Raw genomic sequence first — 24,557 nt, 5'->3', positions numbered from 1 at the left:
ATTTCAAATAGAAATGCGCTGTACAGCTTATCCTCCCGTGGCTAATGTACACTCATTTGCAATTCATTTTTTTCCCCTCCGTACAAAGTTGCCACTTGGTCTGAATTGAGATGTAGAAACTAAAGAGATCAAATAGCTTCCCATGTGGAACCATGTGAATAATTCATTGTTTTTCTGTTTGCTTCTTCTCCCCCTCATCCCGGTTTGTTTTTTTAACAGATACCACTTTCTGGTGTTCAACGCCTCGGTGCTGTACCTCCAGACGGTGCGGCCTCTCCTGCGGCCGGGGCGACGCCTCCACCTGGTCCCCTCCCTCACGCAGGTGGTCCGAGGTCTGGAGGAGGTGGCGGACCGGGACCACAGCTGGAGGGCTGAACTCATGATGCAAGTAGTGCCACTGCAGCAGCGCCGCGACGCTAACTCCTCATCCACGAGCCAGTACAGATTATGTACAGTCTCACGCTGCATTCACGGGGATGATGTACTGGCCCAATTAATTAGTAGCTATTTTGGATGTGATCTGAGCTCCCTTATAGTTAATTGGCTGTCATAATCTCCTCTATGGAGAATGTGTTCTATGGCTGCTTGGTGTGCTTATCAGTATTGGCAATGGAAGCATTAGCAAACGCAGCTTACTGTATGACATATTATACAGCTCATACAACAATGTGCTTTTATTATAAAATGCCAGATTATGGATTGCCTTATAATAATAATAATTATTAATTTATTTTTTGGCATTTTCTCATATTCCCCTCATTGTTCGGGGGAAAATGGGTAAATTAAAAAATAAAATCCCTCAAATTGGCTTATGGCCACTGCTACAGTATGCGAACAACTGCTGTAGTATAGTAGGCTACTGCTGTATAGACCAAATCAGCGGGGATGTTTACATTTACTTCCGGTTACCCCTGAGGTCCACACATTATAATGGCGGTGGACGGCACAAACTGACGTGTTGAAGACAAAAACAGACAAAGAAGACAAAAATGGTTTGTTCGTGTTGTGTTGTTGTTTAATATCATTCATAACAACACTTTCACTAACGTTAGTGGAGACCAGACTAGCTAATTTACCTGTTGGACCAGACCAGAGTAGACTTGAAGCTAAATTAAATTAACGTGGCGTCAGTAGCTCTGTCTGTAACGTTAACGAGTCTGCAAAAAAACAGCGAGTTTGACAGACAAACAAACGTTATTGGCTAGCTAACACTACAGTACATAAAACAAACACAGAAGAAAGGCTAGATACGTCGGACAAGCATGTTTACCAACCGTTTAACCATTTAAATTGAAAGTAGTCGGCCGAAAACAACGAGAGGGTTTGACAGCATTTATTTGACAACACGCACATTTAAACCTGCCGCCTTCCCCAAGTGGTACCCGCCCCGGAAGTAAATTTGTTTACATGGTGACGTCACGGTGATTTGGTCTATTCATTTTGCACAGGCATAGAATAGTTCCAAGTGCCTTTTGGAGACCACGGTGCACTGCTGTGGTAAAACTCAGACAGTGACACATCATGACCGACTGACTAACCCTTGGCTGTTGTACCGCACGGCGCACGGTTCAGGATCAGGAAGTTGCATCTCTGTGTTTGTGAGACTCCATTCCTCTGTCAGTCAAATGTCATTTCTCATCCGCTCTCTGTCTGTTCAGGCACTTGGTCGAATGCCTTGTGGACTCTGGGAAAATGGAAGACGCTCGCAGTTTTGCCAAAGTGACAGCAGAATTCATTGAGACGCACACACCTCATCTTTATCCAAAAATCTTTACCCTACTGGTAAATACTCTGCCTTTATTATACACTAAAATGTGCCGTGTTCAGAAAATACACAGAGAGTAAAGATTCTTTTGGACATTTACATAAGACCTAATAAAACTAGCATTACTCTTCTCTCCACAGGTACAACACAAGCTGTCAGAGAGTGATCTGCTTAAAATGACTGAGCAGAGTGCCGTCTTAGCGGTTATTCACCAATTTCAGGAACTTAAAAAGTAAGGCATTTTTCCATGTCATATTCAAATTAAGGTTTACTTATTATACATCTCAGACGTGTTTTTTTTGCTCTCAAATTGCTGCATGATTCGATTTGCACTGAAAGTGTTGCTTTTTTTCTACTGTTGTGATGAAGGCCCATCCCATCCCATCTGCAAGCTTTGATAAACAAGTTGTACTGTAGCTGTTTCTTCAAGCAGTCCTATGGGAGAAGATCTAGATCCACTTTGATAATGTCTGCTTTGAAAACGCATTTGAAGAACTTGTTAGACTGGAGGCATATTTAAAATGTTGTTTGAAAGAACACGCTTTGATGTACTGCATGTTTCCCACTTGCCTGAATGCTTCCTGCCAAAATTGGGGCCAAATTGAGTTAACAAGGTCATGATTTGTGCTACATTATTAGCTACGCTAATGAGCGTTCAGGCATGCATGATGCTTTTTGAAGACTAATTGTAACTCTATGTATTTTTTGCTATGTGCCATATTGTCGTAGGCTGTAGAGATGGAACGATATGAAAATTTCATATCACGATTATAGTGACCAAAATTATCACGGTTATCAGTATTATCACGGTTTGTTAAAACGTGCTGAAAATGTTCAAAAAGTACTAATACAGTACACTCACAGAAATAATTGCACCAAGTTTTATATTGAAAACTCAAACTCAGACCCAAAAAGGATTGATACACTCGCTGAAATCTTTTCTCCAAGGCTGCGCGTTTGCATCTGGGAGACGGTTGCCAACTCTGGTTGATGATGGACAGTATTTACCATGTTTTTCAAAGCACTGTAATCACGGTAATCATGGTACCACAGTTTTAATGACAATGAAAATTTGAAACGGTACCCTTATCGCAAGGAATTTTATCACGGTTATCATTAAAACGGGTTATCGTTACATCCCTACTAGGGTGTAGGATTTACTGTGGGCTGTTGTTGCTTTCTTGATCCCAAAGGTTTTATTCCCTAAAGCTGACTTGGACCCTCTGTGTAACCACTAAACCTGAGTCACTGGACCAGTGATCCACTGGCTCTCAGCTAAGCGTATGGCATCCCGCAGGGGGCGAGTTTATCAGGCTGCCCTGGCACATTAGCACGTTAGTATGGATGGTGGTGTGGTGGTAGAGAGTTGGACAACCCCCACAAAGCCAGCCCCCCCCCCCCCCCACCCCCTTTCCCCAGGCTTGTACTCAACGTGTCAGACTTCCTTATGGTTCTCCAGCTCAGCTATATGCATACACAGCATGACTCAGACCCCACCATCCTCAGCATCACATAGGTTATTTTGCCTGAGGTATATGCGCTCTTTGGTGTGTGTGTATAGAGGAGGCATGAAAGTACAGTAAATATGCATCTGTTATGTGCAGATTGTGTCAGGGTTCCCACACTTTTTCACAGACAAAATTCCAGAACTTTTCCAAAACTTTTCCAGGACCTCCTAGAATATAATTTCCATGACCATTCACAACCAAGTACATGAAATCTACATTAGCACCATGCCCTTCACCCCAAGATACTATATTCCATACTACTTTTCCAAAACAGCAAAAAGACAACAGTATTTATTGTACACATTGTAATACAAAGATGAAATGCAGCATGAGTTTGCTTGGTTGATTAACTTGTTGAGTAGGCCTAAAGACACATTTTCTATATCAAAATCTGCTTTTACATAATGATTAATCAATGAGTTGATCATTGACGTGACTAAAATGTGCATCCCTAGTTCATATGCATGTGTACGCCGACACTTATTGTTGTTGTCAGTAGCAGCATAGAAGCAGGGAAGCAGGGGGAGCTGAAGAAGGAGGATGCTGCCAAGCTTCAGGAGATTTTCCATCTCCTGGTGGATTGCACCACAGGAGGCGCTGCACCCCTGACCTCCAGCCCTCATCAGAGCCCAACACCCATACCTCCAGCTGACAGGTCTGTGACCCAAGCTGTGCTGATCATATCTCCTCTCCAACAAGCGCCACCTTGTTGCTCCCTGTCCTCTCCCTGCAAATACATGTTCACCGCCCACTACAGAAACAGCACATATGGATATCCCATGGGGTTAGCACACGGCTCAGGCTCAGATTACTGAGTGTTGTGAATTGTATAATAAAGTATGTTTTATCTTGCTTTTGCAGAGTCGCCTTCCTCGTGGAGTTGGCTCTGCTGGCCTTGCAAATGAAGCATCAGGAAGTGGCTGCTGACTGTTTGAAAGAGCTTAAGTCGGCCGGGGAAGCCGTGAGTCATATTTCCTCACAACACTGCATGCATTATTATGGAGCCATGTTCTAAAACTGTACATATTATGAAAACATACAAATATATGCATGGAATTTGACACTCTCAATGGGGGGCACTTGACAAGCGATGAGAATAATTAGCTGAGCTTGTGCCCACGACCCATGCATTTTTTATTACCCTCAGCAGTGCTAAATATACTGTATTATGGAAAGGTGCATATTTTTTAAACAGCCTTTTGCTCTACTCTATGCTCCCATTCACATAATGTATTGGGTGGCATAATTAGATAATAAAAAACATTAATATACTTATTAGGAATATTGCCAGAAGGTGTAGAGGGCAATAATGTGACATGAATACTGAGAGTTCCTCTGCTAGTTGCTAAGAAAATTATTACCACCTCATGGCTGAGGCCGCAGCCCCCCACGACAACACAGTGGAGGGAGAAGGTAAAGGAGGTCTATCGAATGGAAGAAATAACCGCAAGTTTACAACTAAAGACAGATGTATTCATGGATAGATGGTTGCCAGTTTTCACTTATTTTCTGTTCTTTAACTGATGGGATCTAGGGGCAATGGACGGTTCCTATGGGCTGCTGTCTCCATTTTCGGCTTTCCTCTTTTTTTATGCCTCCGCCGGCGATAGCCAGGCCGGAGGCATTATGGATCCGGGTTGTCCGTCCGTACGGCCGTACGAGGTTCGTTAACGCGATATCTGAGGAACGCCTGGACGGAATTTCATCAAATTTGCCTCAAACATCGACTTAGACTCAAGGATGATCTGATTAGATTTTGGTGGTCAAAGGTCAAAGGTCAAGGTCACTGTGACCTCTCGAACGCCATTTTCAAGCTTGTTAACGCGATATCTCAGGAATGCCTTGACGGAATTTAATCAAACTTGTCTCAAACATCGACTTGGACTCAAGGATGAACTGATTACATTTTGGTGGTCAAAGTTCAAGGTCACTGTGACCTCTCACACACCCAATTTCCAAGCTCTGTAACGCAACATCACAGGAGCGCCTTGACGGAATCTCTTCCAATTTGCCTCAAATGGCGATTTGGACTCCAGAATGAACTAATGCGGAGGCATAAGTCCGCGTTGCGGTCGTTCTAGTTTCTTTTTAATATGGTCACCTCTGCTTCCTTTTTTCTGTATTCATAAAAGAATGTTACTCTTTAACTATGTGATCTGAGAACCACGGACATTGAAAGGACATAAAAATCAGACACATGTAAGATGTGTTATCTGTGAACACTGTACAATATGATTGCACATTGAGAAAAGGAAATACAAATAAGTAAAAAAAAAAAACATTTATATAAGACTTTATTGACATAAAATATGAAATGGATCATATGTGTCATCTGCTCTTCCAGGCTCTGCTGAAGCCTTTTTGCTGAATTGACTTCTGTGTTTGACTTTTTAGACTGTTGGCCAATGCATAATAATGGAGTGTGTCCGATGTGAACTCATTCTGCTGAAGAAAGAAGGGAAGATGGACGACTATTCCAAAGCCTGCATGGAGGTGATTTATCATGTGCATGAATTATCCTCAATGTGTCTAGCTCACCGTTTAATATTATATTACAATGAGTGCCATCCCCCCCTCTGATAGGATGGAAGTTCCTCACTCAACAGCTATGTAAAAAATAGTATGTAAAAATGGCAATGACATTTTCTTTTTTTTTTCATTTGCACAATTTATTCAATTGTTTAACAATGTTTCCCCCCCTTTTTTGTCAATTACCGGTAGTTCTTCATTTAAAGGCAGCAAATGCTTCCCCTTCCATTGAATAAGTGCGGTGGTCATTAGTCTTGAGTTTCAGTGAAGAATTTTAGTCTAATCATTGTCCAAATACAGTTTCAGGGATTTTGCTACCTAACAAGAATAAACTTCCTGGGGGAAAACACGGAATCAGTTAATACCAAATACATTTCTGATGTGAAAATGGTCAAATTTGAAGACGTTAAAAATATCAGTACCAGCCTTGAAGAGAGCCATCATCAGTCGAACCCTACAGGCCATCTGATAGAGATGTTGAATACTCTCATCATTACTGTCTTCAGGGGAGATTTCCAATCTGTCGTTATCCCACAGGCCCGGTTGAAGGAGATAGGCAAGTTGGATCAGTGGCTCCAGAGTGCAGTGAGAGAGGGGGACCCGCGGGCCGTGCAGGCGGTGTGCGCGACCCAGTGGAACTTCTGCCTGTCCCTCCTGCAGCACAACCTCCGGAGACACATCAAGGCACCACTGCTCAGGGTGGCCCAAGTCCTGGAAGACACACACAGGTTTCCTTCAAAGTGATTATGATACACTTGTGTGTGTGTGTGTGTGTGTGTGTGTGTGTGTGTGTGTGTGTGTGTGTGTGTGTGTGTGTGTGTGTGTGTGTGTGTGTGTGGTAGAATGGAATTTACCACTCTTCATCCGTTATAATGATAATTATAACCGCTTATATAAACCAAATGAATTGAAAACCAAGAGTCCAGGAAGTGTCTTATAAAAGTATAATTAAAGCCATAACATTCTTCTCTAAACTGCATTCGAGGAGGACTGAATCCTCAATGTACACATAATTGATATCAATCAAACCTTTATTTAACCAGAAAATAAAAACCCATTGAGACCGAGGTCTCTTTTTCAAGGGTGATCTGGCAAAGAAGGCAAAAGCACGTTTCACGTCGTACAAAATACATATACAAAAATTTCTGTCATTTGACCACCATCAACTCAAAATGGAGAACATTTAAGACAAATAGAAATGATCTAAAAGACCAATGCAATAAAACTGTACAATCAAAAGCATGCCTCATCAACATGAGAGACAGCTAGTAAAAAGTCAAGAAGAGGAGTGCTACACCTCAAAGCAGGAACAGCAGGTGGCAAGGACCTCAGCTAGTTTTTGTTTAAAACTATATAAAGAGACCAGAGAGGCCAGTTTAAGGCGGGTTTGAAGGTCATTCCAAGACCAAGGGCCAAAGTAAAAAAGACTTCTCCTACTTACCTCAGTCCGCGCGGGTGGCACTCTAAAGCGCACCCAAGCGCTGGATCTGAGATTTACAGAACTCTGAATCAGTTCGAACTTAGAGCAGATGTAGGGTGGAAGCTTGCCAAGAATAGCCTTATAAATAAAGATGTACCAGTGTTGCAACCTGCGTGTAGCAAGTGAGGACCAAGCAACCAAAGAGTAGAGCGTGCAGTGGTGCGTCCTATATGCTGAGTTAGTAATAAATCTCAGAGCAGCATGGTAGAGAGGGTCAAGCTTAGCCAGGGCAGTGGGACAAGCAAATCTATAAACTATGTCACCATAGTCCAGCTGTGACAGAAATAAGGCCGTAACCAGCTGTTGGCGGGAGGAGGGAGAAAAACATGCTTTTACTCTGTAAAAGAAACCAACTGTGAATTTGAGTTTCTTGACTAAGACATCGATATGGTGTTTAAAATCCAGGTTCTTGTCCAGCCAGATGCCGAGATATGTCATACAGAGTCCGAAATATTCAGTGGCGATGTCACAATTCAACATGTACTTTATAGGCAAAGGAAGGCAGAGAGAAACAGAGAGAGAGGAGGGGACTTGGAGCCTACAGGGCTGCCTGTCTGTATCAGCAAGGTCAACCTCATGCAGTGGGTGAACGTTTGTTTTGACCTCCATGTGCTGTGGAGCAGAGGGTGAAGAAATCTCCTCCTATGTACAGTATGTGCGTCTCCATTTCTGCATGTGTGAGATGTCTTATGACTAATAACTCATCACATTAATTATGTGTATGCAATTATAGCTTATTGATTAGGAAATGCCAATGGAACATACATTTTCTACAACAGTGTGTGTTAGGTTCTTTTAGATATTGTTGGATCTGTATTGTATGATTATGGACTGTATATAATCAACTTACGGTAGTTAAAATGATGGCAACATGCAGGAGGTGCCAAGTTCAACATCAACCAAAACGAGCACTAAAGTTTCACATGATGTTATGGCAGTAAAAAATTATATCAACATCTATTCCACGTCTAAATATTTGCTTTGGTGTGTTCTATAAGAATTTTAAGATGGTGCCATTTAAGCTGCCGAAAAAGAAAAAATGATTTTTTTAAATACAATAATCCAACCTTTATTGGTCGAAGAACTTTCAATGTACCGGTAACCCCTTTGAGTCAAATTTGAGATATTCTTCAGGGCGATATATAGATATATATTTTCTCTCCCAATTATAAGCTTTGGCATCAACCGTTTTTTTTGGACCAACGCTTGTGTTTCCACTGCTTCCATAAGCTATTGATTTTGTGATGTTTGCACAGCATGTTGCTGGAGACGCGCTGTCAGGTCCACTCAGAGCTGGCAGTGATCGAAGAGGAGGAGGGGCGCCTGGAGGCTTCTCTGACACATCTTCAGAAAGCCATGCTGCTGGATCAGGGAGAGCACAGAGAACGCCTGGCCTCAGCTCTCCGCCTCCTGCGGCTCAGAGGGACCGTCTACCAAACCCCCGCCACCACCGAGGACAAGGCCGCCATGCTTTTGCAACAGGTTGTCTGCCCGACTTTTGTCAGAATGTTTTAACGTGACAGAATGTAAGAGATCTTCAAAGCTGCACTAGGCAAGAGTGTTATCAAAGACGATGGGATTCAAGCAAGACGGCCCAACTTCAACTCACTTCCTGTCATTTTGTCACGTGGGTTTTGCCCATGGTTTTCCACGGACACGCCCACTTTGGAGACTTGCGGCAGGTCTGAGTCAAGTGGTTGACCACGGCCATTTAGGAGACTTACTGCTACCATTTGTTAGAATTGGCGGAGCCTGCGGTGACCCATCTATAATAATATAATATCTATGGTGTTATGTAACCATTCAGCCATCTTATCAGCCTCAATCAGAATATGGGACGACAATGGAGAAGAGCATCTCATCCCCTCCACATTGAGATGCTGACGATTGGCTTAAACGTTCTTGTCCAACACTGAACATGAAGAAAACCGTGTCAATTTGGTTTCTCATCTAGGGGACGATCATCAGCAGATCAAGTGAATGAAGTAAATAAGCTAGATCTAAAAATCAATGATCAATGTATTGACCAGGTATCTGAGGTAAAATATCTTGGCCTGATGTTGGATACTCACCTAAAATTTGAGAAACATATTCATTGTAAAAACAAACCTATATACATTCAGAATGATTCGATTTATGATTTATGCGGTAGACAGCACAGAGAATGCAGGCTGAGAGTGGAACTGTAGGTGAACAGCATACAAGACAAGTCTGAATCCCCTCCATCTCTCTCTTTCTGTCTGCCAGGCCAAGGATGTACGGTCCCAAGATATGGCAGACAGCCGCCCCATGCTGGTCAACGTGGGGCTCCTCTTGGCTCCCGATGCTTTCCAGATGGTGCTGGATGCAGACGACACCTCCAAAAGTACCGTACTGATGTTGCTTCCTTTGCTAGAATAAATGCATGAGCAACACTGAGGAACATCCTGAAGCCCTTTCTCTGTGACATCTCCCAGTATTTTGGCATAGGAGGGCTCAGGATATGTCTGCTTTCACCCCCTGCCCAAGCTGACTCACTGCCTCCAAAATAAAGACTTTCTGTTCACACTGACAGACTTGACTTTCAAACTGTCTCTACTCTGGATGATATGTGTCTACGTGTCATTCAGTAAAGGTTGTTAAAGTCCCTGGAAACCAAATAGAGAGGCAAAGTGACCGCCTACTTCCTGCTTCAGCACTGTACCAGAGATTTTCATCCGACATTTATTTTCCCATAGACATTTAGTAAAATGCTTCTAAAAATAATTGTACTTTGTCAAACCAAACGGTTCAGCTATATTTAGAATCCGGAGAGACCATAGAACATTTCACTCAGACCAAAAGAAAAAAAAAACTACAAATGTTTTCTTTAAATCCGCAATTTTTTTTGCATTTTGGTCTGGGGGAAATGTTATGTGGTCTCTCCTGTTTCTAAATATATCTGAACCGTTTGGTTTGAACAAGTAGCCTATAACTCTTTTTATAAGCATTTTACAAAATGTCTATGGGAAAATAAATGGCGGATGAAAATCTCTGGTACAGTGCTGAAGCAGGAAGTAGACGGTCACTTTGCCTCTCTATTCAGAGGATAGTTTCTAAACACATTGCACTGTTAGCAAAGCCCCATCGACTGTGTGCAGTGGATCGTAGAGCCCTGATGCTGAAGATGCCTGCTCTTTTGGCATCTCCATCCTCAGATTCAAGCTGCGGTCAGCACTGCAGTGCTAATAGCTAAAGGAAGCACTTGCATCTGGCAGCTAGTCAAAGGGCTCCTGCTTCTTCAGGCATGGGTTAAAAGCCCAGGTCCCTAGAGGTGCTCCTTGTTTTCCCTCTGTAACACCTCGAGAAGGACTCCCTCCTCAGACAAAAGACACTTCATCACTGTGCTGTGAAATTCAAAAGCCAGCGTAGCGAGTAGCCCTCGAGAATCGGCCAATCAGGCTAGAAAAATGAATTAGTTATAGCATGTAATGTTGCCTCCATCTTGTAGTGTCCCTCAGACGTTCATCAACGAGAGGTGTGCGCGTGAGACAGTGTGTGTGTGCGCATGTGTGTGTGTGTGCGAGAGTGTGTGTGTGTGTGTGCGCGCTGCTGTGTGTCTATTTGAACTCTCAGGGTGAGCGCACACACAGGCACTGGAGCATTTAGCTTCTCTAAAACGCTGCAATCAAAAGGGCACAGACATCTCTTCATAATTCAGTCCCGGACACAAATGCTTGAGTGCCCCTGCTGCTGCTGCTGCTGCTGCTGCTGCTGCTGCTGCTGCTGCAGACGGACAGAAAAGTCATGGATACACTTCTCGCTTTTTTAGTTTAAATGTTATCCCAACCTTTTTTTAAAGGTTTGGAGGCTGTTGGAAATGAGCCCTCTCACTTTCACAGTGGTCGGTTTTCGTTTCCGTCTTCATACAGGGGAATGGCATAATCGGGGTAATTGCATAACTTCCTCAAATAGATAACCTCGTTACTATGCACATTTTATTCCATGTCGTATAAATTATGGACATGCAGGCTTTAGGGAGTTGTGTAACAAAATTACTCTACTGTTTTGTAGGTTTAGCCAGAGCATGTCATTGACTTTTTATTGACACTGTATGAGACAACTCCGAAGCTTTTGCGACACTAATTAAAGTATTTTGTGTGTGTGTGTGTGTGTGTGTGTATTTTTTTATTCCAATGTTTGTCTAGTTGCTGGAGGCAGTCTTGGCTCTGGACCCGTGGCTCGGCTCTCTGCTAAGGCTCAGCACCACTCTACATCAGTACAGAGGGCAGAGGGACACTTGGCCAGACAAGGAGATGACGCCAACAACACAGAGAGGTGTGTGTATGTATGTATGCATTTGTGTGTGTGTTTGTGTCCGTCCATGCATATACACACACACACACACACACGGGATTGCATGCACTGCACTGTGCAGGCCTGCTTCCTGTCTTCCTGCCTTACCAGCGCAGCGCTATTGTGTGAAGGCAAGTGCCACGTCAAGTTTTTTAACTAATCCTTCCTAGCTGTCAGGTTTCCCAGGAACGCCAGTTGGAAAATTGCCAACATAATCAGCCCCCTGCTGAATTTATTAGCCCTGCACTTTCACTGAACATGCTATAGTAATGAATGTTTGATCCACAAGGTCCCCTCTGAAGCCCAGGGTGTGTGGAGCGACTGTGGGAGTCTGCGTCCTTCTGTATTGCATGTATTATTAGCACCTGATTAGCATACTGGAGCTTCCCCGCGGTCTCCCGATATCATTAGGCTACAGCTCAAAAGTGCGCACATCAAAAATGGAGGTCTTCACGGGGCGGAGAGAGCCTAGTCATCAGCAGCGCATGATTCCTCGAAGGAATCGCGGATTATTCATGGTCTCCCAAACAAACAGCCTTAGAAGTGTATTCTCGTGCTCTCGCCCTGACCCGGCCTCCTCCTTTGAAAAAGTAAAACGAGTCTGACTTTTCTTTTCTCTTTGGTTTGCGGCCGTCTCCTTCCAGGGTGAAGTTGTGGGCAGCGCTGGTGAAGACGGCCCGCAAGCAGCAAGTCTGGGACGTGTGCCGAGCTGCATGTCGATTCTGCTCGCTTTATGACAACGGGAGATGGAAGATTGCAAAGACTGACAGTAAGATAATTAGGAATGTTACCAAGACTGAGTGAGACAATGTTTTCAGATAATAGAATGATATGGAGAACGTACAAATTTAAAGAAGTGAAGAAGGCTTTGATGTGTGACTGCTTGACTGATTCATCCAGCCTACCTCATTTAGTGGAATGTAAATGAGTGTCTAAATCAATCTCAATCAATGCAGCAAAAACTTAAAGGAACACTCCGCCCATTTTCAACCAGCTTTGTATCATTAGAACATCAGTAGCATATCAGAAAACTGTAAACTGTTTTGAAGTCTGTCATTTAATTTGACAGTTATTGAGTGTTAAAGTGTGGACCAGTGACTGACTGGTCCACACTAACTCAAATGAATAACTCATTAACTCAAATCAACTCTCAATAACTGTCAAACTAGATGAATGATGAATAGTTTGACAGTTATTGAGAGTTGATTTGAGTGAATGAGTTATTAATTTGAGTTAGTGTGGACCAGTGATGTCACTGGTCCACACTTTAACACTCAATAACTGTCAAATTAAATGACAGACTTCAAAACCGTTTACAGTTTTCTGATGTTCTAATGATACAAAGCTGGTTGAAAATGGGCGGAGTGTTCCTTTAACAGTTGACTTGCTATTTTGCAAGAATTTATCGGAGTTACTTTTATAACCGATCGTGCGATGAATGTAAACATTTGTTTCACTCAATGAGTGCGTCTCTGGAATGCCTTTCAATTCTATGTCTCTCACGGTGCAAACATTATGGGATGTCATTGGAATTCAGTCATTAACAGTGAATTCCAGTGCCAGTATTAATGCTCAAATAAAAAAGAAATGAATGTGTTGTCTGAAAAGCTATTATGCTTAATGCGAGAAACAAAACAGAGTGCGAGGGTCCCCCCCAGAGAATGTGTGTCTCATTGCTCTTGCCCTCTCAAATTGACTTTTAGGAGGTTCATCTGACTGATTTCCAATCAATCTTGGTGATTATGTGAGGAGTTTATGGTCTGAGTAATTATTGTTTTAGGCCATTTCTGTCTTAAAATCCTTTCATAGCACAGCAATTTCTGAATGTGTGAAAGTTATAGAGAAAATTTCAAGTTGTGTTTTTACTGATATTGGACACTGCTTTCCATTCTGAAAATATTTAAAATATCGAGTCAAAAATGTATCTCATTCTGTATGCCTCAATCAACAATGCTCATGCTCATTGCACATTTTTTGTGTCATTTCAATCCAGAAGGTGAACGTGTGGAGGAAGAGAGCCACGCAGACGGGCTTCATGATGGAAGCCAAAGCGCTGTGAAGGACTTGTTGCGCCTCTTAGTTGAAATCTACTTCATCAGTGCTGAGGTGCGTGTCCTCATAATTCATGTCTCCTAAACACACACGCGCGCGCGCGCACTAGGGCATTCACAGACTAGTCGACTAGTAAAACCACTAGTCGACACTGTGCTTAGTAGTTGACTAGTCGTTTAAAAAAAGAAATAAAAAAAAAAAGAAATAAAAATAAAATAATAATCTTTAAGAAAGAACATGAGGTATTTACACGACATACATGGACTATCATATCCCATATCCCCCACAAAGAACATCAAAACACAACAAAACAAAACAAGAAAACTGCATAAGATACACAATCATCCAAGAACAAACAAGACTATTGGACAAACAACCAAAAAAAAACAATGCATTCAAAGTAAATACAGTACGGTACATAGATCTTGCCCTGTTGGCAGCTAGGAAATGCATAGCTTTAAATTGGAAAGCATCCAATCCCCCAGCTGTAGTTCACTGGTGGAATGAACTCTCAAGCTACCATACGTTGGATAACATTTACTACAAGAGCAAAGGCAGATTCTTAGACATCCCCAAAATATGGCAACCACATACAGAGTTTGACTTTAAGAGCTTTTTACCCCAGTGTCATTCTTATCAGGATAGGAGCTGAATGCATTGTGTATCTTATGCAGTTTTCTTGTTTTGTTTGGTTGTGTTTTGATGTTCTTTGTGGGGGATATGGGATATGATAGTCCATGTATGTCGTGTGAATACCTCAGGTTTCAGTATACATGCTACAGCATGCGCACACACACACACACACACACACACACACACACACAGACAGACAAATGGGCTCAGCAAGACGATGTTGAAGTCTATTCCAAAAGTAATCCAAAGTATTTAGCATATGGGTTACTTAAATTGAGCAATCTAATGGTGGTCTCGACCTAGTTTCAAGATGGAGACCAGTTTTGTTACCTCATATCACAATAGCCATCAGCTCTCAGGATAAGTCAAGTCTAAGTCAAGCGTGACGTCTGTTATGACGTGCGTCTCCTGACTCATCACCCCATCCTCAACAGCCAATCAGCCCCTATCAATATGACGTCTGTTATGACGCCGCTGCTGAGCCTATGACGTGGCAGTATCTTTAGCCATGGTCAGCGCGTCATCATCCTCTCCCTGATCGTTCACCTCAGTGGTTGTTGTACCTGGGCTGATCGTATCCTGTGAAGCTGTGTTTCAAACTCCCCAGTCCGCCGCCAACGTCTCCTGAAGAATTCCCTACGGGGGGATATTCTCTATTCTAGTCTGAGCAGATGCCCTCCTCTCTCACCACAAGAAGAGGGGCATCTTACCACGGAGTCATTACGCCAAAACTAGTTGCCATGCTATTTGTGAATAAAGCTTGCTTGTCAAATTTTACCCACTGGTCTCTCATGATTGAAATGGAATATTTTACAAATGACATTTTCGGTCATGTATCCAGTCATCTGTAGTGATGTATGTTGTAAAAAGTAATCCTCCCCACACTGCTCATTTTATATATGAGATATGAGATGAAGAACAAAGAGTGCTTGCAGCAGCAGCAGCAGCAGCAGCAGCAGCAGCAGCCGTGCATTATGGGGTTTGAACAAGCCCAGGAGGTCCATGTTGATTGTTTGGAGTCAGAAATTGTTGTGCTTTTCTTATGTGCCTGTCTTGTCGTGTAATCTCACTCCCCATCAAGCCTCCAGCTCCGAGCCTTCATGACGTCCTCAGAGATATCTCAACCTGACAGCACTTTGAAGAACAGGCAGACAACGAAGTGTCCACAGCAAACGGATGACCTTGCAAAAAGCAGACTCTTACGGCACTCCTCTGTAGCTGCCGCTCTCTTTGTTCTCTGACAGTTTTACGCCATCTCTGTCTATCTTAAAATCCTTTCTTTACTCAGCCTAAAACATGGCCCAGCGATGTCTGGATGTGTCAAAAGTGATAGTGATGGATTTGGAATGGATTGAGGGACAGCCTGTCCTCCCAAATGTGACATTTTCTCTCTCGGCCTAGTTGTCTGCCACTGGAGCCAAACCATCATCCAATCATTTCAAGTCTCTTTGATCTGCCACAGCTGAGCCATGATGGCTGTTAGCCAACCGCCCGTCCGTCCGTCCCCACTGTGGGACGTCCCCACTGCTCCTTTTATTATGATGGAGTGGTTAAAAGGGACAAGTCACCTTGAGTGTTGTCTTTTGAGCTTGAGAACTGAGTCTTTTCCGTCTTGTCCAGGCCACCATCCATAAGCTGCGAACGGAGGGGTTACAGCTCAATGAGCCTGCCGTCCTGCCAGAGGAGAGCGGGGTTCATGTCTCTGAAGACGATCCACACTGGGCGGTCTACAGGTGGAGGCACACACACACACGCAGACACACACACACACACACACACACACACACACACACTTAATTGTTTTAATGTTCTAATTGTTATCCTTTTAATTGAAATACAGTATTTAACTATTTTATTCAACCATGGTGCATACTTATTCATTCTCTCTCTCTCTCCCATCCCCCTCGTTCTTTACCTCTCTCTACCTGTCTCATGCAGAGAGTGGATCCAGGAGCTGTCTGCCTACGCCACCTCCAGCTTCCAGCGGGCGGCGGAGCTGGGAGCAGAGATCAGCGAGCCGTGGGTGGTAGCCAACACAGCCGTGTACCTGTGGAACTACAACAGCCACCTGCTGGCAGCCGGGGAGCACCAGCGCCTCCTGCCCACCTTCCACAAGCTGCTGGAGATGCTCAGAAAGTCACAGCACACTGGGTAGGGCCCAGGTATCATCTTACTAATGTGTACAGTGTAACGCTGCTGTACATAGGGTAGTTAGGGCCAGGGGCGAATGCTTGAGCGAAATGGATTTCTTGAAGGCAGATACTGTCTTTGCGGCTGTCATTTTTTTTCTTTTTCTTCATGTTCATGGCTCTTGGAGTGGAAAAGCCTGTGTAGATCATGGGACATTAAAACCAGAGCCATGTATATAGAAGAGTCGTGACATCTCCATTCACTCCAATGGACCAGTTTTTTACTCTCAAGGGTTCCAGGAAGTAAGGTCCTGGATTAAGCAGCACTGTCGAGTTGCAGCAAAATGGACAGTTTGTGATGTTGTTTTTTGTTTTGTGTTTTCAAATTGTACATTATCCGCTTTGTTTTAGCATTCAAAAGATGCGCGAGACCCCTTCCTGGCTGTTCATTGGCTAATGAGTCACGCATTTTGGTCCTCCGCTGACGCCACTCTCTCTCTAGAGGACACTAATTGAAGCCAGAATAATAATAAAACATACTCTAAAATCTGATAAAAAAAATATTACATTAGGTCAATTCAGGCTTACCATAGACAGCCATTATAGTATTGATCAATTCTTCAATACATATATGATTAAATCATATATCATATACAGCATACCGAAGATGGACAACGCTTAACTAGAATATTTCTGGTGTTGAAAACCTTATATTTACGAAATGCAGAAATGCAGCCTTGTTGATGGTGGTGCAGTTTTCAAATTTCTCAAAGGATTTTGAAAGGGTTTCACTGGCCCAGATGCAATTTCCCAAACCCATAGAGGACTATATTATGCTTCTATTCTGGTAAATACATGGAAATGACCAATATTTGTATGAGGTTTTCAGCTGACAACAACGATATGTATCCTTGTCTTCAGAAAACCAGTCCTTTTTTTAAATAGTTTTCATTCCCCAGGTGTAGCTCACTCGTGGAATAAGAGGTGAGTTAAGGTCTGACTATGGGAGACAGCAGTGAATGTTCATGAAAGTGGAGCAAACTGTCCTCAGGCAAAAGTATGTGGATTTTTGGATTCAGTCCTATATGATATTCTCTCATAATAATGTGGCCAAGGAAACTTCAGTATACATTTTGTTTCCCCAATTTTGTGGTAAGGCTGTATATTTTCAGGAAGACCTAAAAGATTAAAAAAAAAGTTAAAATAACTTGTTTTCGCTAGTTAATGTCAGTTTGGAACATTTCCTCTCCTGTGTTTCTCAGGGATCGCACTCTGCTCGTGCTGCTGTGTGACGCTGTGGCCCGCGGGTTTATCCAGCCTCTGTGTGGACCAGACGGTGCCAAGGCAGTCCTGCCAGGGGACAAGGCAGTCCTGCCAGGGGACAAGGCAGTCCTGCCAGGGGACAAGGCAGTCCTGCCAGCGGACAAGGCCAAAAACAGAGCCGGGAAAGGGATGGAGAGGAGCGGCAGTGTCCACGGGGTTCCCATAGACCCAGCTGCGCTCCAGGATGCACGCAAAGCACTGGAGGTGTGTTGTGTTGTGTTATACCGGTATATCGTGACACCTCTAGTTTGTGTGCTCCTAGTTTGTGTATTTTTTGGTATTTTGTTCCTGTGTGTGTGTGTGTACCTGTGTGTAAAGGTCCCATAACATCAAGCACACAGCCCATCTCTATAGAGATACATCATTGTTGTTGTTGTTTTGTTGTTTTTTAGAAGTTTGTTCTAACCAGGAATAAGAATAAGAAGAATAAGAATAATGTTCTTCATAATAATAATAAATGAAGCGAAGCCTGGAAGCTAGTTCAGGCAGACAGCTCAAGTGGTAATTTCGATGATGGGGGAAAAAATCTGCATGTGCCCTGTTGGTAATTTTGTGGCTCAGCATGACATTGTGCCAGAATGGGTGGAGGAGCACACTAGTGAGGAATGTCAGTAGAAATCGAGTTGCACAGTACAATTTTGGAGTAAAAAAAAGGCTTATTTTAAAAACCTATCCTTAGTTTCAGCTTCTTCACAAGATTTCTGCTTTGCAGAAAGCTTGTCATCCAATACCTAAAAACCTATGATGACACTTTTCCAATTTAGTCCCCATTTAGAGTGTATAGATGTGTGTTACCTGGGATTGGGGACGAGTGCTAGAAGAAGTCCTATGCATTTGGTTGATATGAGGTATTAAGAAGTAACTTGAGCCCATGTAGTGAGAGACTTGATGTTGTTGAAATGCTATCTGGAGCTTTTTAATGGCTTGGCTTTTAAGCCCCGCAGATACGACAGTCTGGGAGAGTAAGTGGGAACTTTTCTCAAATGCAGCTTTTGAAAGTTGTTAATCTCTCAGGATACATCTCCTTCTCTGTGTGAATCCTACCAAATTCACAGCTGACATCTTTTCCATCCTCAGACAGAATGTCACTCATGCATGCATGCGTACGTACACACACACACACACACACGCACATGCACATGAACACACACACGCAAATGAAGACACACATGCACATGAATGCACACGCACACGCACACGCCCCTGTCATGAGTGGGCTGCTTTGTGCAGTTGAACTTTTATTTCTCTGTTCTTCGTGCTGCAGTTACCAATTAAATCCTATTTCGTTCCTTCCTCCATCTGATCTACCATGAACATGTTTTAACTCTAGATGAAAGGCACTTTATCAGTGAATTATTAAACCAACTGTCATCTTATCAGAATATCAGTTTCCTTTCTTATTGCAAGATGATAAATCATCCATTCAAATTTTTTATTTTTTTTATTTATATAAATGGCCTACATAACAGAGGGGTCATATTCTGTGCAGTCTCTCACTGGAGCAAAGCCTTATTGTGTTGTGTGTCTGTAGCTGACAAGCTGGCAGAGGGCCATGGGCTACAGCAAGTCAAAAGCCCAGTGTATACAGACTTGAAAAGGGAGTCTTGCATATATAGACCGTAACAAAACATATCGCATTTGGTGGATGCTTTGAACCAAACGGCATAACAATACCACAAATGCATGCATTTTTTACAGGGTTATCCCCAGTGGAAAGCAAACCTCAGACTATGTTCATGTCATGCTCTACTCATTGACCTTTTCAAGACCCCATAAAGCCTTTTTCCATACAAAAAGCTGGCCATGCGATTTATGGAAAAAGCCTATACTATGCACATATATACTGTATTATTACAGAGAGGAATGGGCAAACGACATATGGTCTAAACCTAAGCTTAGATCATATGTTCAGATGAAGCAGCGTTTTGGTCCTGAGCCCTATGTCACTTCCTTTCTAACCAGAAACCAGAGGTCTTTATGTGCTCAGCTGAGAATTGGTATTCTGCCTCTTGCCATTGAAGTAGGGCGGTTCACAGCTATACCAGAAGAGAACAGCATATGCAACGTCTGTGATCTAAAGGATGTTGAAAACGAGTTTCATTTCATGTTTTATTGTACTTTATATGATGATTTGAGGATTTCCTTATTTGACGAAATGCAAAAGCAAAGACCTGAGCTCTTCTGGGCAGATGATGGCCAGAAGTTGGAGTGGTTGTTTAAGACTGCTAACTTTATCTCTAGGGCCTGGAATAGAAGGCAAGCACAGCTCTTATATTTAAGTAGGTTCAGGTGGTGGTTTTCATGCTGTAGAACTTTACTGTATGTATTTTGGGTGTTTCTGTTGGTTTTATGTTTTGATCATTGTTTGTTTAAATGATGAACAGTAAAAGTGTCCTGTAAGCCTATGTGTGCTGGGCACACAAGCATGACACTTAAATAAAGAAAATCAATCAATCAATCATATATACTCCGAATAGAATGCTTAGATAGAATGCTTGCTTGAGCTCAGTGTCGTTTTCTCGGTCTCTTCCTAGCTGTGCGACTACGCCCTTCGCCTGTCCAACTGCACCGTCCCAGGGGAGAACGTCCCCATCGCAGCGAGGAAACAGGTGGTGGCCACCTGGGTGCAGACCAAGAGGCTCCTGCAGCAGCAGATTGGCCCAAAGATGGAGACAGATGATGAGGTAGCATCCTCTACATTGGTCCCAGTATTAATCACTGTATAGGCGCACAGTGTGTATTCAAGTGACAGTTACTGTACCATACCATGGGATAATATATTCTAATTATGAATCCTATCCAGGCAGCAGCAGCAAGCTACACATTTATTCTTATAGGCTTTTCTTCTCTTCTGCCTAATCCTTCAGTATTTAGTGGTGAGATGTGATTATGGTGCTTTTTCCTCTTCTGAAAGCTTGGGCAGTGGACTCAAATCCATACATACAGTACTGCACTGTAAGTGAAACACAGACAGGACAGTTATTCACACTGGCTCGGAGTAATCTGGAGCAGCTTCTACAGTAGGTGTATTGAAAGGACCTGCCAAATCAATATCAAGAAAGGTGGAATTGGTGCCATAGTAATGATGAAATATTCTATAAAAATAACATGCTGTAAAATGCTCGGAAAAAAAATCAGTTATGTCAACAACAAGGTTGAGTAAGAATTTCTCAAAAGAGTAGAGCTGTCATTAAAAGTTTATACATTTGTATACATTTCACTGTCTTATTCACTTGAAATGGTGTCCTTTGTGTACACTGTGTCTCAGATATACGAGGGATCAGCCGAGCAGCATTTTGGTAAAAAAGGTAAAGTGTGCGAAATTTGTTCTCCGCATTTGACCCATCCCCTGGGGGAGCGGTGAGCGGCAGCAGCGCCGCGCTCGGGAATCATATGGTGATCTAAACAAACCGCGTCACTGGGTGGCAACGGCAATGGAACCCTATGGAGCGTGAGCTTTGGGAGGGGAGTCTCTGACTCTAGCCGGCTGACTCTGTTTACATTTAAAAAACTGCGACAGTTCACACAACTTTAACACGACATGCATATATTATACATCAAACTCTTGAGCTACTTCTGCTCTCACTCAGAATGTCAAAATATAAGCGATGTGATGTATAGTTTTTGAGATATTAACATTTGTTTGGCGCAACTCATACTAATAACTGCCGCGGGTTTCCGCATTTCTGGGTGGCCAGTGACGTCACGCTGATTCGTCCTATTTGGAAATCTTGTTTGTTGCACCGCAAAATATATCAAATGTTAAGACACGTGAATGCCCTTTGAGACGACTGAATGGTTCGGCATCATAACATACTCACGCCACATTCATAATGTACTCTGTACTAATGTATTACGTCATTTACACGCACAAAAATTAACCATCTTTTTCGTGCAGTTATTTCCTGCATATGTGGCATTGGAGCCATTTATCCATTTGGCGTTTGATCTACCGTATTATGCAGGTGTTAAGTAACCTTGCAAGCAAGCTGGATTCTCTCGCGAGAAAACAACACCGCCCCCATCTGGCAATGTCAGGTTAGGTGTTAAGTGGCCTATTTGTGGGGGGGAAGCAAACACAATTTGTCAGTTAAACGGACTGTTTCATTCAGTCAACAACACCATCCTGAGAACATTTGTCAGCTACAAATTTCCTGCCCTAATTAGTCCCTTCACCGTGCTGCGCTTTGTGCGAGTCACAGCAGGGGGTGTTTCTTGCCATGCAAATTAAGGCACTGTTAATATAAATGAAGCTTATCTCTTAATTGCAATCAATAAATCATTCATCAACTCATTTTCCACGCGATAGGAAGTCATGCATTATCAACGAGCCCGTTCTCTGCAGTATTTGGGACACATACTGCATGGTAATTATCATACTGTGTATAATTTAAGAAGCAAATAATACTAATACTATGTTCAGTATATAACTTCGCTATAATTAAACTTATGGGACTATTGTATATTCAGCGCAGGACTGCAATGAAATACTCGGTGTACCAATGCTCGGTATGCATTTTTTATGCCCCCACACCCCCCTACCCCTCCCACAGTGTAAGAATGATTTAGTGTCGGCGATGACACGCGTGCTGGTCGGAGTGGAGATGCTCCAGTGCAACAGCAACCCGATGCAGATGGAGTTCACTGTCCCCAGTCTCTCCACGGTATGTGCCTCCATGTTTGTGTCTTCCATCAGATGCCAAGATGATCCACAAACTCTGAATGTCTTCAAAGTACTGTAGCTATCCTTGAATATCATGCTTTGGTCGGCTTGAGGTTAGCTGAAATCTCTGTATGTTTCTTCTGCTTTGAATTGCCATTTCTGACACTGAAGACTGAGGCCCCGTGGGTTTCTCTGTGACTTCTCTCCTTCCGTCTATCCTCCCTCCTTCTTCTCTTGACCCCTCTTTTCCCTCACTCCTTTCCTCCTCTCCTCCACTGTTCTTCCCTCCCTCCCCATGTCTCTTGCTGTCTTCTCACCTGTAGCTGGTGCACATGGTGTCTGACTGCAGCTGGACTGACGCGGTGGTGGAGTTGCAGCTTTGGACCCAGCTGGCTGCCTTTTGCCACCATGCCAAGGACCACAGCCTGGTCTTATCCTGCACGCAGAGCGCTCTGCAGCTGGAGAGCGCAGCAGCTCAGAGCCTCAGCACCATGCCATGTGTTTTGTAAGTGCAGTTGGCTGGTTAGAGTTAATTTAATACCAAGAGAGACTGGGAAATGCCAGGGTAGATCCAGCATTTTGTAAAGTCTATTTTTTTGTCCGATTTTTAAAATAGAAAGGCTAGAGGTACTGCACTTGATGTGTATGGGTTTGTTATTGAAAGGACTGAAGTGGGAGGTGGTTGAGTTTTTTTGCTTGCAAAGTTGTATAAGGGGCAAGTGACACCTTGTGCCCATAACAGAGTATTGCAGTTGATATGACTTGGCAACAAGCACTGATTTCAGTGTTTTTCAGTCCAAATGGAGTTGCAAAATTTGTTGCAAAATTTGTACTTTTTTAGTTTTGGTCGATTGATTCATAGTTTGATTGATAACCAAGTAATTTCCTCATAATCTCCAGGTACGGCCCATCAGCGGTGAATGAGATGCTGAGCAGTGCAGCCTGTTTGAGGGGGTTGAGCTTGGTCCATGAGTCCAACGGAAATCCACTCAGTTACAGAGAAGCTCTGAAAGTGCTCCTGTCCGGTGTGAGGTGCTGTCCTCAGTCATTTCACACATGTCACCCTCACCCCTCTCTACTTTTTGTTTGAATCTGAAAGTCATTACCTCCTCCTTCACTCATTCTTTGCCCTTTGTCTCATTGCCTCCTCCTCTCGTCCCCCAGCTATGCGGAGAAGGCTGGGGACCCAGTGTTGTGTATGGCTGCTGCCAGGCACTACTGGAACACCTGCCTGCCTCTGACACAGACGCCTGTAGAGAGACTGCAGCTCCAAGAGCCCCTAGAGACGATCCTGAATGCCCTGGCCCACACCACCAACACCAAACACACAAATGTATGATGACGACTCCCTCTTAGGGATACGGGGGCAAGGTCCTATAGGGATTTACCCAATGTGTTTGCTTCTGCAATTTATTTTCCCATTGGCATTTCGTAAAATGCTTATAAAAACAGTTTTACTTGGTCAAATCAAACGGATCCGCTATATTTAGGATCGGGAGAGACAATAGAACATATCACTCGGACCAAAACTTAAAAAGACAACATCGAAAAGATATTTTCTTTAACCCCGCATTTTTTTTTTTACGTTTTGGCCCGAGTGAAATGTTATGCCGTCTCTCCTGTTTCTAAATATATCTGAACCGTTTGGTTTGAACAAGTAAAACTATTTGTATACGCATTTTACGAAATGTCTATGGGAAAATAAATGGCGGATGAAAATCTCTGGTACAGTGCTGAAGCAGGAAGTGACGTTCCACTTTGGCTCTCTATAGGCAGTGGAGTGTTAATGCCTTTCCCCTTCCATTTCTCTCATAGGAACAGGGCAAAGTGAAGGGCGTGGCGGCCTTGGCTACGCTGCCACTTGGGAGTTCTGAGCCCAAAGCATCAAGTGAGTGCTAAAAGCAACCTCACATGGCTCCATGTCTTTCCAGAGGTTACGTCTTTGCAAATGGCTTCATGGAAGAGGTTTGCGTCCTCTTTATGAATCCATTTGATTGGTCCGGGACCCCCGGGGACTGTCCAATAATACCTCTATACTGTAACTAGTAGAGTGCACAGAAGATCTTATTCCCTCCAGGACAGAGAAGTCAGTTTTGAGGTGCCATTTGCTTTTTGAGTAGTCTATTTGGACCACTGATCTGTTCTTAGAGTGCAGCACTAG

The 24,557-nt window shown here is 43.2% G+C and overlaps 1 protein-coding gene across 1 annotated transcript in view; it reads left to right on the top strand.

Moving 5' to 3' along the window:
* The window catches only part of cfap46 (cilia and flagella associated protein 46), a gene marked incomplete at both ends in the record, with an annotated part of 104,263 nt that overhangs the window by 8,055 nt on the left and 71,651 nt on the right, over nt 1-24,557 (top strand). The window contains 21 exons of the mRNA XM_083658604.1: nt 220-388; nt 1,663-1,782; nt 1,906-1,997; nt 3,770-3,928; nt 4,135-4,234; nt 5,668-5,766; nt 6,340-6,530; nt 8,539-8,764; nt 9,530-9,647; nt 11,449-11,578; nt 12,241-12,365; nt 13,590-13,702; nt 15,902-16,014; nt 16,220-16,432; nt 17,673-17,937; nt 20,268-20,417; nt 22,287-22,397; nt 22,720-22,901; nt 23,297-23,408; nt 23,541-23,729; nt 24,212-24,284. Coding sequence (XP_083514730.1) covers nt 220-388; nt 1,663-1,782; nt 1,906-1,997; nt 3,770-3,928; nt 4,135-4,234; nt 5,668-5,766; nt 6,340-6,530; nt 8,539-8,764; nt 9,530-9,647; nt 11,449-11,578; nt 12,241-12,365; nt 13,590-13,702; nt 15,902-16,014; nt 16,220-16,432; nt 17,673-17,937; nt 20,268-20,417; nt 22,287-22,397; nt 22,720-22,901; nt 23,297-23,408; nt 23,541-23,729; nt 24,212-24,284 — 3,050 coding nt within the window. The remainder of the gene's footprint in view (nt 1-219; nt 389-1,662; nt 1,783-1,905; nt 1,998-3,769; nt 3,929-4,134; nt 4,235-5,667; nt 5,767-6,339; nt 6,531-8,538; nt 8,765-9,529; nt 9,648-11,448; nt 11,579-12,240; nt 12,366-13,589; nt 13,703-15,901; nt 16,015-16,219; nt 16,433-17,672; nt 17,938-20,267; nt 20,418-22,286; nt 22,398-22,719; nt 22,902-23,296; nt 23,409-23,540; nt 23,730-24,211; nt 24,285-24,557) is intronic.

The sequence above is a fragment of the Poromitra crassiceps genome (genome assembly GCF_964638095.1).
Source record: "Poromitra crassiceps genome assembly, chromosome: 22".
In the NCBI taxonomy this organism is placed as follows: domain Eukaryota; kingdom Metazoa; phylum Chordata; class Actinopteri; order Beryciformes; family Melamphaidae; genus Poromitra; species Poromitra crassiceps.
This window is presented reverse-complemented; position numbering and strand designations above follow the sequence as displayed.